The sequence below is a fragment of the Muscardinus avellanarius genome (assembly GCF_963383645.1).
Source record: "Muscardinus avellanarius genome assembly, chromosome: 18".
Lineage (NCBI taxonomy): Eukaryota > Metazoa > Chordata > Mammalia > Rodentia > Gliridae > Muscardinus > Muscardinus avellanarius.
In genome coordinates this window covers 47,198,262-47,214,443 of record NC_137804.1, presented here as the reverse complement: position 1 = coordinate 47,214,443, position 16,182 = coordinate 47,198,262, and the positions used below count along the sequence as shown (strand labels likewise).

At 44.8% G+C, this 16,182-nt stretch overlaps 1 protein-coding gene across 1 annotated transcript; it reads right to left on the bottom strand.

The window, feature by feature from the left end:
• Positions 1-217: 217 nt before the first annotated feature.
• LOC308276723 (vomeronasal type-2 receptor 116-like) lies at positions 218-15,636 on the bottom strand (the record flags this gene model as incomplete). Its single annotated transcript, XM_080715563.1, has 7 exons — positions 218-309; positions 5,072-5,950; positions 6,369-6,492; positions 7,650-7,877; positions 9,878-10,684; positions 13,327-13,618; positions 15,437-15,636. The coding sequence occupies 7 exons, from the start codon at positions 15,634-15,636 to the stop codon at positions 218-220; spliced, it is 2,622 nt and encodes an 873-aa protein (XP_080571689.1).
• Positions 15,637-16,182: the final 546 nt, after the last annotated feature.

Here is a 16,182-nt window from a genome sequence, read left to right as displayed (position 1 = left end):
ATCTGCTGGAGGATGCATGTGGCCATGTTGGGATCGCCAATGAAGAGCAAGGAGCAGAGGAAGCAGAAGGTGAGTGAGATGAGCAGGACATAGCTGAGAGCACTTTAGATTGATTAGGATGGCAGAGTCTCTGTGCTTCACAAACACCCCAAGAACCCCCGCTGTGAGTGCAGAGAAGCCCAGAGCAACACAGGCCAGAACCGTCCCCAGGGGGTCCTCATGCCAGGAAGGCCACCACCCTGGGGAGGCAGCGGCTACTCTCAGTGTTTGGGTACTTGTTCGGGGGACACCGTGTACACTGCTCTGCATCTGGAGGGGAAAATAAGCATTTCATTTAATTGAGGTGTTTGGGTTGGGTTTTTTTTTGCCACATCAAAGTCCATTTTCACGCCTGCAATGTCACTGTTAGGACAGACTTCCTGTGATGTCTCAGTGAGAAGCACCTGAACACTATCCTAAATTTAGAAGATCTGTACCACACCCCAACCCTTTGAAAAAGGAAACTTCCTGCAGCCTGACCCACTGTCTTTCCCACTGGGAAATGGAAGCAAGATGTCACCATGGCATGGTTTGACAAGTCAAGACTAAGGAAACTCCGTGCTTTGCCTGCTATTCATCCAGTGCTGCATCTCAATTATTTTCCAGCACTCTTCGTAAAAATCCTTGTCTACAGTTTTCCTATTTTTAATTCTATAAAAAATTAAAATCCATAAAATGCATGTTTATGCTGTTTGAGATTTTTTTGAGGTGCTGGAAATGAAACTCAGGGGCATTCTACCTCTGATCCATACCCTCAGATCTATTTTTTATTCTTTCTTTTGAAACAGGGTCTCACTGACTTGCAAAGGGCCTCACTAGTAACTGAGGCTGCCCACGAGCCACAATCTTCCTGTCTCAGCCCCTCAAATGCTGGGATTACAAGTGTGCACCACCATGCCGAGCTAGACTTTTGATGCAAGTATATATTGTGGAATTCTGGATACCTCGCATACCATTCTCTTTCTATGGTGAGAACACTTAAGGTCTGCTCTGTTGGTATTTTTCAAGAAGACAGTAGATTGCTTTATAATTTGAATGCTTTTATTACTGCATTTCATGCTGTATAATTACAGTTTTACAGCACACTGAGGTTCAGTGTGACACAGCACACATGCCTACACTTCTTGGTGTATTGGATTTGTTTGTTTCAGTTTTTGTTGGGATTTTTTTCGTGGCACTGGGTAGTCTAATTATGAGTTATATTTGCAACACTTTTAGTTTTATTTTGATATTTGGATCTCAGAAAATTGCTGAAGACCTGGCTAAGATGCTGAGGCTTTCCTCAAATCTGTGATCATCCAATCTCAGCCTCCTAAGGATCGAGATAATAGGCATGCACTACTATGTCCAAGATTTTATTGTTTTTAACTGTAGTTACTCTTATGTAAAATCCATTTCTTGCAATAATTTCTCCTTATCTAACTAAAATTTTGGACAAAACTTTTAACTATAAATTTCTTACCTTTAATAAACAACCACCCAATGGAATATTTATTTCCTCAGTGATCCTTTACTTTTTAGCATATGCAAACTTATCTCAAATGAACTGAAGAGCCAAACATGAAATACTAAATCCTAATACTCCTGTGTCTCCTTAAAATGGGCACAGTTGGGCATCAGTCACATGACCTCAACACCACCCTAAGAGAAAAGGCTGTGAGATATGGAAGAAGAGAATGGAGCTTTCCCTGAAGGTTTTCCTCCTCCAGTGGAGATCCAGTGTTGTACCCTGACCTAGTCTCCCTCATAAATCTGCACTAAGTCCTCATGCTTATATGGTCTTAAGTATCTCAAACAAAAGGAATTCTATGCTGACCCAGCATCCCTCTGCAACTCTGTGCACTCAAGTTGGTGGGCTGGGGGATGCTCACTTCCTGGGAACGTCTCTTCCTTTCCCCTCATGGTAGGCTCTGCCTTCTGTGGCTCTTCCCAGCCCAGCCCAGTACATACATAACCACCTGCATCACAACATGCATGGCACTGAGCAAACACAGGAAGGTGTTACAGTTGTAACAGCACTGTGGGCTCTTTTCCTCCATTCAAATAGATAAATTGAACCAGGAAATTCAAATCAATAGACGTCTCAGTGCAGCTGCAACAAATTTTTAATACAAAGTCAGTAGAAATTAGAAAGGGAGCTGTTTGCCTGGCAGAAATGCTAGAGAGCCACAAAATGGAATGCTGCCCAACTTTCTCTCCGCAGCTTTTAGATACAGGGTTAGGTTTTTTTTTAACTGGGAAGTTCTTATAGCTGTTAATAAGGTAATATGTAGCCAGGCTGGTGGCCCACGCTTGTAATCCCCTTGCTTGGGAGATGGAGACAGGAGGATTGCACAGGTTTGAAGCGAGCCTTGCTGGCTTAAGACCCTGTTTGCAAAGAAAAATATAAAATAGGTCTGGGAGTATAGCCGGGAAGTAGAAGGGTTTCAGGAACATCATATAACCAAAAAAATGAGATTTAAAAAAAAATAAGGTAATGTGTAGCAACTTATTTCTTGGCAGGTGGTGCCTCTTGTCTCTGGGAAATGCACCTACTAAGAGCAAAAGTTAATGATTCATCTTGTTTGTTTGTTTGTTTGTTTGTTTGTTTGGTGGTACTGGGGTTCCTGGAAGCCCTTCTACCTCCGGGCTACACTCCCAGACTTATTTTTACATTTTTATTTGGAAACAGGGTCTCCTAAGCCAGCGCACGTGGCTGGCTTCGAACCTCCGCAATCCTCCTGTCTCTGTCTCCCAAGCGCGGGGATTACAAGCATGCGCCACCATGACCGGCCTCATCTTGTTTTTTTAATCACAGCTGTATCAGTTGCCCATCAACTATAGGTTCTTTGAAAGAAAGGCCAGGTCACAAATGAGGAGGTAACAGAAGTGCTGATTTCCTGTTTGTATTTTTAAAGCTAAGGGCTTGAATTGCATTTATATTTCTGCTATGGGTATCATTAGGACAAAGGGCCGATGGGAGTGAAGCTCTGCAGTGGACCAGGCCAAGCTGCTGCCTCTCCCTGCCTGAGTGCCTGTACGTGCCCAGACTCTGCCTGCTGTTCACAGTTTGTAAATCAATACCAGAGTTAGTGTTCAATACCAGCCAAAGGTGTATAGAGTATGGTTTATAAAACAATTTTCAGAAACTCATAAATAAACAACTTGTTTACACATGCCAGATAGTACCTCAAACAACTTGAGAAATTCATGAACAATTTGTTTATGTCTCCCAGCTTATAACTTCAGAAACTTGTGTGGATGGTCAGCCTAGGGCTCAGACCAGCACATCTGTACTGCAGTTGATAACAGACCCCAGGTCAGGAGCTATCTCCTCTCCTCTGATGGACACACGTTGTCAATACATTTGAGACTACTGACAGGAGTCTGATGGTGTTGGATGAACCTGTAGGAGCTGCCAAGATGCTGTGCAGTGCCCATGAAGTCCTAGGAAGAGCCCTGCCTTCCTACAAGTAGCGTGGGGCACTTTGCTGACACCACAGCAGCCCAACCCTGTGCGGCACTATCGTCCAGGGACCACTGCGGCCCTGCTCTTGTCCCTGCTGAGGATCCCAAGACTCCAAACCACTCTATCAACTCCTGAATCTCCTCTTCCATTTCTGGACTTGATTCATCATTTCCCACTCCCTGTTTGTTTGTATCATATTTTTATTTCTAAAATTATTTCTAGCATTATTTTTCTAATTAATTAAAGTGCTCTGAACTTAAATAACTGTGTGTTGTCCAGCACACTTATTCAACCTAAATGGCTAGACTTGCTTGTATGACATGTATTGTTTAATGCTTATTTGTTGCTAATTGGCTTTGTCAAAGCAACCACCCAAAATTCAAACTGAGTCTAACTTCACTTAGATAATTCCCGGTTTCTCCATGCGTGAAACTCGGGACATTGTAAAAAGACAATTGGGTGTGACGAGACACACAGTCCCCAGTGCCACAAAAAAATAAAACTAAAAAACTTTTCCTATGCAATTCTGGGTGAAAGTAGGGGCTGACCATTGAGTCAAAGGGGTTGTCTGTCTTCAACAGGGTGCGGGACACACTGAATAATGTAGCTAACTCTTAAACTACTCACTCACAAAACCTGTGCAGGCTTTCTGAGTCTTTGAAAACAGTCTATATTCTCTAATATAGAGACACAGGGTACCTACTTGAACCAATCTCATCGTGGTGTTGTACTATGTAAGTTCAGAGTTTTCTTTTAACCTTCTTAATGATAGAATTTTCCAGATGATTATGCTTAAAATAGTATTTTTTATTTATTTTGATATGCACTAATCAGGCACCTATGGGTTTAGATATTTTCAAGTAAATTGTTCCTTTGTTTGTAGGGGTTACTTTGACATACCAAAGTATTCTAATGTATTGGTAATAAATGTTCAGACACTTCTATAGCATTTCTCATAAAAATCCAGGATTAAATTATAAATATTGAGTACTCATTTTAATTTTAAGTTCTATTATATTTGTGTGTATAATTATGGGAGGTAGTATGAGGGATATAACTCAGAGATATTCTAACTCTGAGTCACTCCTACCCCAGCCTTTTTTTACTTTTTATTTTTTTATTTTTATTTTTTTTTTGTAATAATGGGGTTCCTGGATGCCTTTCTACTTCTGGGCTACACTCCCAAACCTATTTTATATTTGTATTTGGAAATAGGTCTCTTAATCCAGTGAGGCTGGCTTAGAACCTGTGTGATCCTCCTGTCTCCACCTCCCAAATACAGGGATTATAAGTGTGCACCACCAAGCCTGGCCCTCTTCTTTCTTTTATTTAAAGAAAAGATCTCACTAAATTGTTGAGGACTCTCTAAATACTGACGCTGGCTGCAAACCTTTATCCTCCTGCCTCAGCCCCCCACACACACACTTTTGGGATTCCAGGCATGCAGCACCATACCTGGCTGTTGCTATATTATCCCCACTTCATCTGTCTCAAGCTTTTGTCTCAAGCTTTAAAAAAGAGAGGGTGATTTATAAGAAAAGTCCTCAGAAATCTTATTTCTCCTAGAACTTCTGTCCTTCAGACCTTTCAGAGAGTTCTTCTCAGGTCTTAGGAGAATGATGTAGCACTTGGGGGCAAAGATGCAGCCCAGGAGCCCCGCACTGGAGGCCAAGATGGAGAAGACCTCCACGGCCACCATGGCCTTCCCCTTGCTGCTATGGTAGACAGGGAGGAAGGTGACCCAGACACTACAGAACAGCAGCGTGCTGAAGGTCAGGAACTTGGCTTCGTTGAAGGTGTCAGGCAGGTTCCTGGCCAGGAAAGCCACCGTGAAGCTCCCCAGGGCCAGAGAGCCCAGGTATCCCAGGACACAGTAGAAGGCGGTGACTGAGCCCTTGTTGCACACGATGAAGATATGGCCATGTTCAGAGTGTGCATCAGTGTCAATGAAGGGAGGAGATGTTCCCAGCCAGATGGCACAGAGCATCACTTGGATCAGGGAGCAGATGGGGATGATGAAATTAGGAGCCCCTGACACCAGGAGCTGCCTCATCCTCCTCCCAGGACCAGTGGCCTTGAAGGCCAGAACCACAGTGACAGTTTTGGCCAAGACAGTGGAAACAGCCACAGTGAACCCAACTCCAAAGGTAATCTGCTGGAGGATGCAGGTGGCCATGTTGGGACGGCCAATGAAGAGCAAGGAGCAGAGAAAGCAGAAGACGAGGGAAATGAGCAGGACGTAGCTGAGAGCACGGTTGTTGGCCTTGATGATGGCAGAGTCTCTGTGCTTCACAAAGACCCCAAGAACCCCAGCTGTGAGCGCAGAGAAGCCCAGAGCAGCACAGGCCAGAGCCATCCCCAAGGGCTCCTCATAAGCCAGGAAGGACACCACCTTGGGGAGGCAGAGAATCTTCTCTTTGTTTGGGTACTCATTTGGGTGGCACTGGGTACACTGCTCTGATTCTGGAAGGGAAACATCAGTAGTTCATAGTTATTGATTTGTCCTCCTTGCCACATCTAATCCACGGTCACCACTGCAATGTTACTGTGAGGACAGGATGCCCCCTGATGTTCAAGAGAAGCCCTTGAGCAGACTGTGTCATGTCTGAGCTGGAGAATCCTGAACCCACGCTCCCAGAGACACTGAGCTCACTGTGAGTCCAGGTGGCTCCTCCTGTGGCTCTGCATGTCACCAAGTCCCTTCCCACAACCCTGGGTCTTCTCATGACAGGAGGACTGCCATGCTTATAACACTACCCAGAGCCTTCAACAGAAAGCTTTCCTGATACATGCTCAACCCAGAGGTCGACTTCCTATACCATACAGCACCTCCTATCCCTGAGAAATGTGACAGAGAAGATTACTATAGGGTGAAATTTACCTGTTTTATTGGAAATGTGCCCCTCTGGGCATAGAACACAGGCAAAACAGCAGACTGGTCTTCCTTCCTGGGGGATTCTCCTGAATCCTGGGCCACAGCTCTGGCTGCACACAGACTGAGGAGTCTGAGGGAAAAGAGGTGATGGTTAGAGTGTGCTGTGTTATTGTCTACTTTAACAGTAAGCCAGAATCCCTCTCCAAAAAGAAAGAACTTTGACCTGAAAGGGAAGGTCATCTCCAATAACACCAAATGTTACCATGGGATCCTACAGGGACACCTGATTCAGGGTTCCTATGCTGAGCTGCTGTATCTCCTCAAGTTATCACCAAATGTCACCATGGCACAGGATCATGTTGGGTTAGACATCACCAGCCAAACACCCAGACTTCTATCTCTTCTTATGTAACCTCATTTCTGTTTGAGATTCTCTGTGGTTCTTTCAGCTCGTATGCCTCATAATATTACAGATTTGTATCTTTGATTGGAGATTGTGCTTCTCTCTCTCTCTCTCTCTCTCTCTCTCTCTCTCTCTCTCTCTCTCTCTCTCTCTCTCTCTCCCTATCTCTCTCACTCTATCTCCATCTATCTCTACATCTATCTCTACATCAATTCTATAGAGAAACTCAGAGTGTGTTACACACCACTTGGTGCTAAGATAAAGCATTCACACTTGGCATCACCTTAGGACTCTATTTACTTAACTACTTTTGCAGTAATTGGGAATGAACCCAGAATCTTGAGCATGCCAGGCAATAGCTATACTCCTGAGCTGTACCCTAAGCCCTTCAAGACCCTATTTGTTTGTTTATTTGTTTTTTATTTATCAATTCATTTTTTTACTGTGGTACTATTGATTAAATCCAGGGCAAGTCTACAACTGAGCTAGCCCTGTTCTATTTTTATATTTGTGTTTACTTTTATTTTTGTTTTTGATGTTGTTTTGGTGGTACTGGGGTTCCTGGAAGCCCTTCTACCTCCGTGCTTCACTCCCAGACCTACTTTATATTTTGAAACAGGGTCTCTGAAGCCAGCACGGCTAGCTTCGAACCTGCGCAATACTCCTGTCTATGCCTCACTAGCACGGGGATTACAAGCATGCACCACCATACCCAGCTTTATTTATGTTTTTGAAACAGTCTTGCTATGTTGTTCAGGCTGTGTGGAACCTGCAGTCTTCCTGTATCAGCATCCCAAGTTACTAGGATTCACACATGTTCCTTCACACCTGGCCCTGACTCTACTATGTACTTATTTTTATTCAATAAGGAAACAGAATCATACCTGTGTGAAGCCAATAGGCCACTCTATGATCTTCTCATTGATGACCAAGCCTTGATGTAGTGGACTTCCAGAGGCAAACTCCCCTACTTTAGCCAGCAACCCAAGACCACCAGGGAAATTCACAGCGTTCTGGATATCGTATGAGACCCCGTGGCTTCCTTTCTTGTCTAAGGATATGAGCTGTCCAGCACTGTTGGTAAACTGGAGTTTCTTCAGGTGTGAATGGAGCTGGAGGAAAGGCAATAATTTGGCAATGAGGCATGCATACATATGGAAGGTGGAAAGCCCTTAATTCCTAGGCAGTCCTTCTTCCCACCTCCCTAGGCTCAGGATTCCTTCTGGGGAAAGATACTCATCGGTAGGATTCAATGGTCACCTCTTGTGGGCTCTAGGGAAGGGAAGAGTTCTCCCATGGGCACAGAGGTGGAGCCCTGGAGTCCAGGGATTCTAGGATGTGTCAAGAGGGTGGCACTGGCAGAGTATCTGCCACAACCCTGTCCAGCAAAGTTTATTTGGAGCAGCTTGGAAGCCAATCCTTGTACTTAGTAAGGACACAAGAGTGATGGGGCTTTTCAGAACCCGCATCCTGGGGAGGGCAGCCTGTTGTGTGCATGTCACACTTCACCAAAACAGAAAGATTGCCGGGCCTGGTGGTGCATGCTTGTAATCCCCCCACTTGTGAGGTGGGGACAGAAGGATTGCGCAGGTTTAAAGCCAGCCTTGCTGGCTTAAGAGACACTGTTTCCAAATAAAATATAAAATAGGTCTGGAAGTGTAGCCCAGAGGTAGAAGGGTTCCATCCCCAGTACCACCAAAAAAAAAACATAGAAAGATTAAATATGTGCAATTAATTGTGCTTATCAGTTTTATATCAATGAAGGTTTTAAGGAGGCAGAATATGGGACCCTAGTCTCTGCTGTTGGACCATCTTAGTGACCAGGCTATTGTCTTGGGACATGACAGGGATCTATACATGTCTCCCAACTCAAAAAAACAGCTCTCAATTCTAAGGAGGTTTTGAATCAAACGTGCTAATCTGTAGATCTCTGATGCCCAGGGCACTGTGTTCAGAAAAATCACAAACCTCTTTTGCTGTTCTAAATAATTGACCCCTCCACCTTTGCAATCCACCTGGACACAGTGACCTCCCTTTCTAAGCAGCAACTTCTAATAAGAACCAAATGGCACATTGCACATTATTATAGGAAAAATAGAAATTACATGGTAGATGAGACTTGCTTTTTACAGATTTGCCTTTGTCTACAGAGTAAACTTATTTAGATATTCCAGGAATCTGATTAGTGATGTTGACTATTGTTAATGAGTTGAAAAACATATGTCATACATAGACATAGATTCAGATCAGCCAGAATTAAAATCAATAAACATCCATCTCAAATCTGGAGGGCAGTCTGAGATGATAGGAACCATCCATGGTCTCCTACTTAGAAGTAAAGCCAAAAGCTACATTCCAGTTATTTTTATAGGTTTGGGGAAAATAATAATGTTTAAACTGAATGTAGTGGCACATTCCTGTCACCAAGTACTTGGGAGGCTGAGACAGGAGAATTTAGGGTTCAAGGCCCACCTCAGCCTCTGAGTGAGGCTCTCATAAACTTTTGAAACCATGTTCAAAACTAATATAAAAATTGAAAGACATTGAAAAACATTTAAAGGGCTGGGGGTGTCCTGTCTTCGAAAATAATATGGAACAGTAAGAAGGAGGAGGAAGAAAGTGCAGGAAGAGGTTTCAGAACAATTCATTTACCAGAGTCATCTGATATGTAATAGAGATATAGAGTAATAGAGCCTCGATGGGTAGAGTCCACTTTATGGAAGCAAAGCACCCTGAATCAGACATGGGCACTCAGTCCATGTCTCCTGGCATTAGATACATTCTAAAGAATGTACAGATTAAAGCAATTTTAATCACCCTCTCATTTATGAGTTGTGTTCACATATTTGAAAGCATTACATCCTGCAATAGAACATGCTTTCCTGGTTCAGGTTTGTAATTTAATAGTCTGAGATGGAAGCTCCCAGAAGCAGAATTCTCTCCACATGGGTAACAGTTCCAGTCACACCTACAGCCAGTGTGAAGGTGCCCATGTTCCTTGTTGCCTGGTCCTGCTGATCTAGAGATGAAAACACAGTCATGATGCCCCTCACTATGGTCCCGAGGGTGCCAGCAGGTGCTCAGCCCTGGCCTGCTCCTGGGGAAGCCTTACCTGCCATGGAGGGAGCCTGGGATGCTCTGCATCCTCTGGAGATCCCCATGCAATTCTCTCCACAAGCACCGCATGGAGGACGTGGACCACGGCATACACAGCATTATAGAGGAAATAACTGGAGTCAGATAAGGTCATCATGTCGATATCTCCTATCAAAGATTCCAAGGAGGTATTTGGTCCACACTCTCCAATTTTCCCACATGATGACAAAGTGGGGGAGCAGTTAAAATGGGAAGTCCAATATTTACTGAAGAAAAAATCATCTGGGTACTGGGAAGGGTGGACGTACTTGAGAAATTTTTGGAAGCCAGGGATTTCTCGTTTATGTTCTGAAAATGAGAAGCTTCCATGGAAAGAATTGAGTATATGCATAATCTCCAACACAGTGATATCCCACTTATCTGCCATGATCCACACCTTCCCTGTGGTGAGAAAGAAAGATGCCATGAGGTCCACTATGATGAGACTCTCTGCTTCTCCATAGAGTATATGCACGTTTGCAGGTGGAATGCTGAGCCTGCTCAGGGCAGAGAAGACACTTGCTCTCTCTGCTTTCTTAAAGGCAGGGAGCCTTTCTGTAAATGCCACACAGATATCTTTCTTCACCATTTCCACATTCAGAGCCTGAAGGAACTGTTCTCCTTTCAAGTCATCAGATATGAAGATCGCCACCCATGTCCAGCCAAAATGCCAAAGTAATGACACCATTGCATGGACCAGAGAGCTGTCCTCCGGGGCCATCTGGTAGAGTGATGGGAACTGCTCTTTGTCACTTAGCATTGGATGAAAAGGTCCATACGTGACCTGAGCAAGCAAACAAAATATGATTCTGAGTTTATTGAGCCTTGGCATTGTCTCTCCTGAGAAAAGAATTAGACATCTGTATATTACAGGGCTAATTGGACAAGCAAAGTTGCACACATCAGTGACCTCCATGGTTGTGAGGCTCAGACAGGAGGATTGCATGTTGGAGACCCCCATCAGCAAATTGGCAAGGTGCTATTTCAAAGAAAAAAATGAGCCAGGTTTGGTGGCAGACATTTGTAATTGCAACACTTGGGAGGCTGAGACATGAGTATCGCGGTTCTCAGACAGCCTCAACTACTTAGGGAGGCCCTCTGCAACTCAGTGTGACCATGATTCCAAATAAAAAATAAAAAATGAACTTGGGGGTATATTTTGAAGGTAGAATACTTCTGAGTTCAGTCTCCAGGGTCAAAAATAATTATTAACAAAAAATTCAGGTTCTCTGTCCTGGAATAGAATCTCCCCAAGTTCAAATCAGAGAAAGAGAGAAATGGAAAGGGAAAGGGAGGTGGAAAGGAAGAAGGAGAGAGAGAGAGAGAGAGAGAGAGAGAGAGAGAGAGAGAGAGAGAGAGAGAGAGAGAGAGAGAGAGAAAGATTGAGATTCAACTGAATAAAATACTTTTGAGTGGGATTCAACTGAATAAAATACTTTTGAGTGGAAGGGAAGACCTATAGACCTTATCTGTTCGCTCATTGTGGGCACAGAAAACACTTTATGTCAGAGTGTTCTTACCTTTAAAAAGGGAAGAGGAAAGCCGGGCGTGGTGGCGCATGCTTGTAATCCCAGCATTTGGGAGGCTGAGACCAGAGGATCACGGTTCGGGGACAGCCTCAGCTACTTAGTGAGGCCCTCCGCAACTCAGTGAGACACGGTTTCAAAATAAAGAATAAAAAATAGGGCAGGGGGTGTAGCTCAGAGGTCAAATGCCCCTGGGTTCCACCCCCAGACCCACAAAAAAAAAAAGGGAAGAGGACACACACTGACATACAATCATAATCCCTTTACTTGGTTGACTGAGAAAGGAGGATCGCAAGTTCTCAGTCAGCCTCTGCAACTTAGTTAGGCTCTGATTCAAAATAAAAATAAAATGGGTCTTGGGGTGTTACTTAAAAGTGGAATGCCCCTGGTTTGGTGCACAGTACCGCAATTTAAAAAGGCAAAGAAATAGAAAGGTAAAATCTGCAACTGCTTCCACCTCCTTCCTGGGAATGAGAGATATGGTGTGGGGTTCAGCACTGAAGTAGCAGGTTGTATTTGCTCTTGTGGAACAGAGCCAGCACCAGCGACCCATAATGCCTGGGCACGGCAAAGATGGAATGTCTTCTTACTACACTGAACTCCTGGCAGTCTGGACTTCATTTATGAATGCAACGACTGAAGTCCTATTAAGGATTACTTTTATTTACAGTCTCTAGTTTTCTAAAACTTACTTCTCCCTGAACAAAATGCTTCTAAGCTACTACCTGTGTTTGGCAGTGACACCATCCTGAGTGTTAGAAGTGTTTCCAGAGCTTCCTGCAAATAAGCAGTGACACGGGGAGGTCTGATTCCTCAGCTCTGTCATCACTCCGACCAAAGTGCCTGATGACCACAGCTGAGATGAGGAAAGGTATACTAGGTTCACAGATTTAGAATTTCTGGAGTTGCCATTCCTCTATCCATGTTCAGATGCCTCATGTCCGAGACTTTGGTGACAAGACATGGCAGAGGGACAGAGCTCACAGCTCATGGCAGGAGAAAGCAGCAAGTGAGATGGGGGATCCAGGGACAGACACATTTTCCAAGACTATGCCCACAACCACCTCCTCCAGCCATATCCCAATTCTCCAGCTGGCTGGGTGCTCTAACAATGAATTCCTAATCATATGCTTTAGGGGGAATGTCACTGTGTGGGCCCTCAAGAGATCCGCTTGGATGGACGTGAGCGAGGCAGGCTGGGCAGAGGCTGTGAGTAAGTCCCAGGACAGGTGTCTCTGAGCCTCCACTCTCCTTGGGATTCTTAGAGGCACAATCGACTTTATTGTTGCCCCAAATGCCAGACATGCCCAGGGGCTGTTCTCCCTACACCTGACACTCTCTGGTGGAGGCCTCTGAAATTGTCCTGTCCGGTGTGGACAGTCTCTATTATGTGGACGTCTCCTAGGAGGCTTACAGGTTGAACCATCAGGGGTCAATCTTCTCAGTGAGTGGGAGATAAATATATTGTTGAGACTTATTTATTTATTTATTTAATCATTTGCATTGGGGATTGAGCTCAAGAGGATTCTACCTCTAAGCTACATTCCCCAAAATGGAGCATTTTTCATTTGGAAACAGGATCTCCCTGACTTGCCTAGGGTCGCATTATGTTTCTGAGCCTGGTTTCCAACCTGTGTTCCTGCTCCCTCAGCCTCCCAAGTACTGGGACCACAGGTGAGCCCCATGTCCTGCTCATGTAGATGCTTAATAGCGGGAGCTCCTTCTTCATCTTTCTCCTCACACTGCTCATCTTCTCAGAGTTTGGGAATTCACTGAGACCCAATCACCTGAATCCTCGTGAGAGATACACACTCAAATTCCACTTTGTCTTGATCACACATTAGGGACAAGCACTAGGGGAAATCTGCACATTTCTCTACAGAATTCTTGGCCAACTTACCTGAGGGGTTCTGTAGAGCTGCAACAGGGCTCCAATCTCAGCCGAAAATGTTGGTGAGGTCCCAGTGATGGCGGCAACAGGAATGTACTTGCTCTTGCACACGTAGTTGGGGAGAACCACATCGCCTCTCGACAGCCACCTCAGAGTGTCACGAAGGGTCCTCTGTTCACTGGAGTAGACATTGTAAATCTGAAACCCCAAGGTCAGGTTGGGGAGCAGGTGTGGGTCCCTGTTGATCTCCTCGATGGTGAAGTAAAAGGCCAACACGTGTTGGTATTTCTTCCAAAGCCACCTGGACAGAGGAGCAGCGTCAGGGAGAAGATGAGGTCAGGAGGTTCATGGCTGTGTCCGGAGCCAGCATCAGCACCAGACAGACTAGATCCAGGAGGCAATGCAGAGGTGGCCCTGGCCTTTGGACCCTGTGCGAGTAACGTGTAGGGCAAATGATGATCTTGAAATGGCTCTTGGATTTTGAGAAGCAAATTGTGTCCTTAACTTTGAGAAATTTGTGAGACATTTGGAGTGGGCTGAGGTGGAGATGTGCTGGATGCTACTGCTATCAAATGGACCACTTTGCTGAAGTTTCTCTAAATTTGAGGTGCATTGATGAGTACAACAGGAGCAGGAATTTGGTTGGGAAATGAATGAATGGGGCTCACACACTTCTTCATAAACCCTCTTGTTTTATGACACTGAGGATTGAACCCAAGCAGAACCTAGGCTTTCTACTGTTGAGCCACACCCTCTCCACATAATAGTTTTTTTCTTGAAAATAGGTCTCTGTAGAGTACCAAGAGTTTCACTAAGTTTCTGAGACCTGCATTGAACCTGTGTTTTTTCTGTCTGTCTCCCAAATGCTGAGATTATAGCCATGAGCCAAGAAGCCAGCTCAGACAAACCTGTCCTCCTTTTCCTCTTAGAGAAGAACCAAGCCGCAAGCAGTGCTGGTTCTCCTTGTGTTCAGGAATCCTTAGCCAGCCTCTGCCCTGCCTGCTGACCAAAGCTTTGGAAGCAGTTTCCCCTTTCTCAGGTTTCCCAGAGGGATTCTGAGTAGCTTATGCTTTACTGACCAGTTATAATCTAATCCACAGACACTTAAGAGAGCCGGCCGGTCATCATGTTTTTCTTCAAACATGAACACATTATTCAGGACCTATAATTAATTTTTGTAGGTTTTGACATCTTCTCTTTGTGTTCCTGGACTTTCTTTCTCTGTAGAGAATGTCCTTTGATCCTTCTTCTTCTCCCATCTGCCCCTTCTCTGCTATTTTTGTACCTAGATTTACCAAAAGTAGTTCTTGGATTTTAGAGCTATCTCTCAAAGCCTTATGTTTCTGAAATAATTCATTTTTTAAAGGAAAACTTTTCTCATGGGTGTGTGTGTGTGTGCATGTGTGTGTGTGTGTGTGTGTGTGTGTGTGTGTGTGTGTGTGTGTGATTTGGGGGATGAAAACCAGGGCCACTCTACCTTTGTGATACAGCCAATCCTTTTTTATTTTTCCTATGGCACTGGAGATAGAGCCTAGGGTCTTTCTGCCTGTGAAAAACACTCTATCCCTTTTAATTTTTTTTTTTAAGAGAGCTTTGTTAAGTTGCTGCGGCTGTTTTTTTGTTTTGTTTTGTTTTGTTTTGTTTCCCTTGGTGGTACTGTAGTTCCTGGAAGCCTTTCTACCTCTGGGCTACACTACCAGACCTATTTTTTATTTTCTTAAATTTGGAAAAACGGTCTCTTAAGCCTGTGCTACAAAGCCTGGCCAAGGCTGTTTTCTTTTTTTTATAAAAACAAATAGCAACAAGCCAGGGTGGAGGCACAAGCTTGTAATCACAGTTGTTGGGAGGCCAAGACAGGAGGATCGTCACTTGCAGACAGCCCTAGCTTCTTAGTGAGGCCCTCTGCAACACAGTGAAACCGTGTTTCTAAATAAAGAATTAAAAGTAGACCCGGGGGTGTAGCTCAGAGGACGATGCCCCTGGATCCTATCCCCAGAGCCAAAAAAAGAAGACATTAAACACACAGAAAATCACACATCCATGGCCAAGCATAACACTGGTTTAGAGTGGAACTTATATAGCAGGTTATCTGCCCCTTGATTCCATTAAAGAAGATTACCAGACCATGGAGAAATCCTGCGTTGCATAGTAAAGTTTGAAAAAGAGCCCCAGCACCAGGTCTCCTTCTTTCTGGATATTAGGCCTCTGGTATTTCCAACACATCGAGAAAGCATCTTTCTTGGAGGATGAGGACATGTGCAAGAGCTGCAGAATCAGGAAGAAGAGGGACAGAGAGAAGGACATCTCAGGCTCCCCCATATATGGACAGTGCTGCTTTCAGTCTGATCTGCTCAGGTGAGAAGCAGGATCCAGGCGTCCTCTGTGCAGGCACAATGGTGGTCCCCTGTTGCCAGATGTCCTGGGCTTGTGCAACGTGTGCAGACAGGCTTCCCAGCAGAGACGCAGGGAGAAGGAAAAGGGTTATTCAAAGGGAGTCACAGAGCTGAGACCTGAGCCATCTGGCTGTGGTCAAAGCAGCTCCAGCGCCCTGTCATTTCATGGCTCTGCTGCCATCCCAAACAGGAGCTCAGGGACCCACTGCCTGGGGCTCTACACCTGTCACCTCCATCCTGATGAAAACACTTTGCAAAAACATGTTTGTGCCTTGGCTTCTCAATGCCCACCATGATTTCATCATGGTCCAGCAGGGCTCTGAGGACCACAGCAGCCCTGAGTTGCTGAGAGCCCAGAAGTTTAGACTTGGCAACAGTCCACTGCCCTGAGGGACAGGACAGGGTGAGCAGGAGTCCCTGTGGCATGATGGTCTTATTCCACCAAATTCTCAGTGCATCTTTGAGTGCTAAC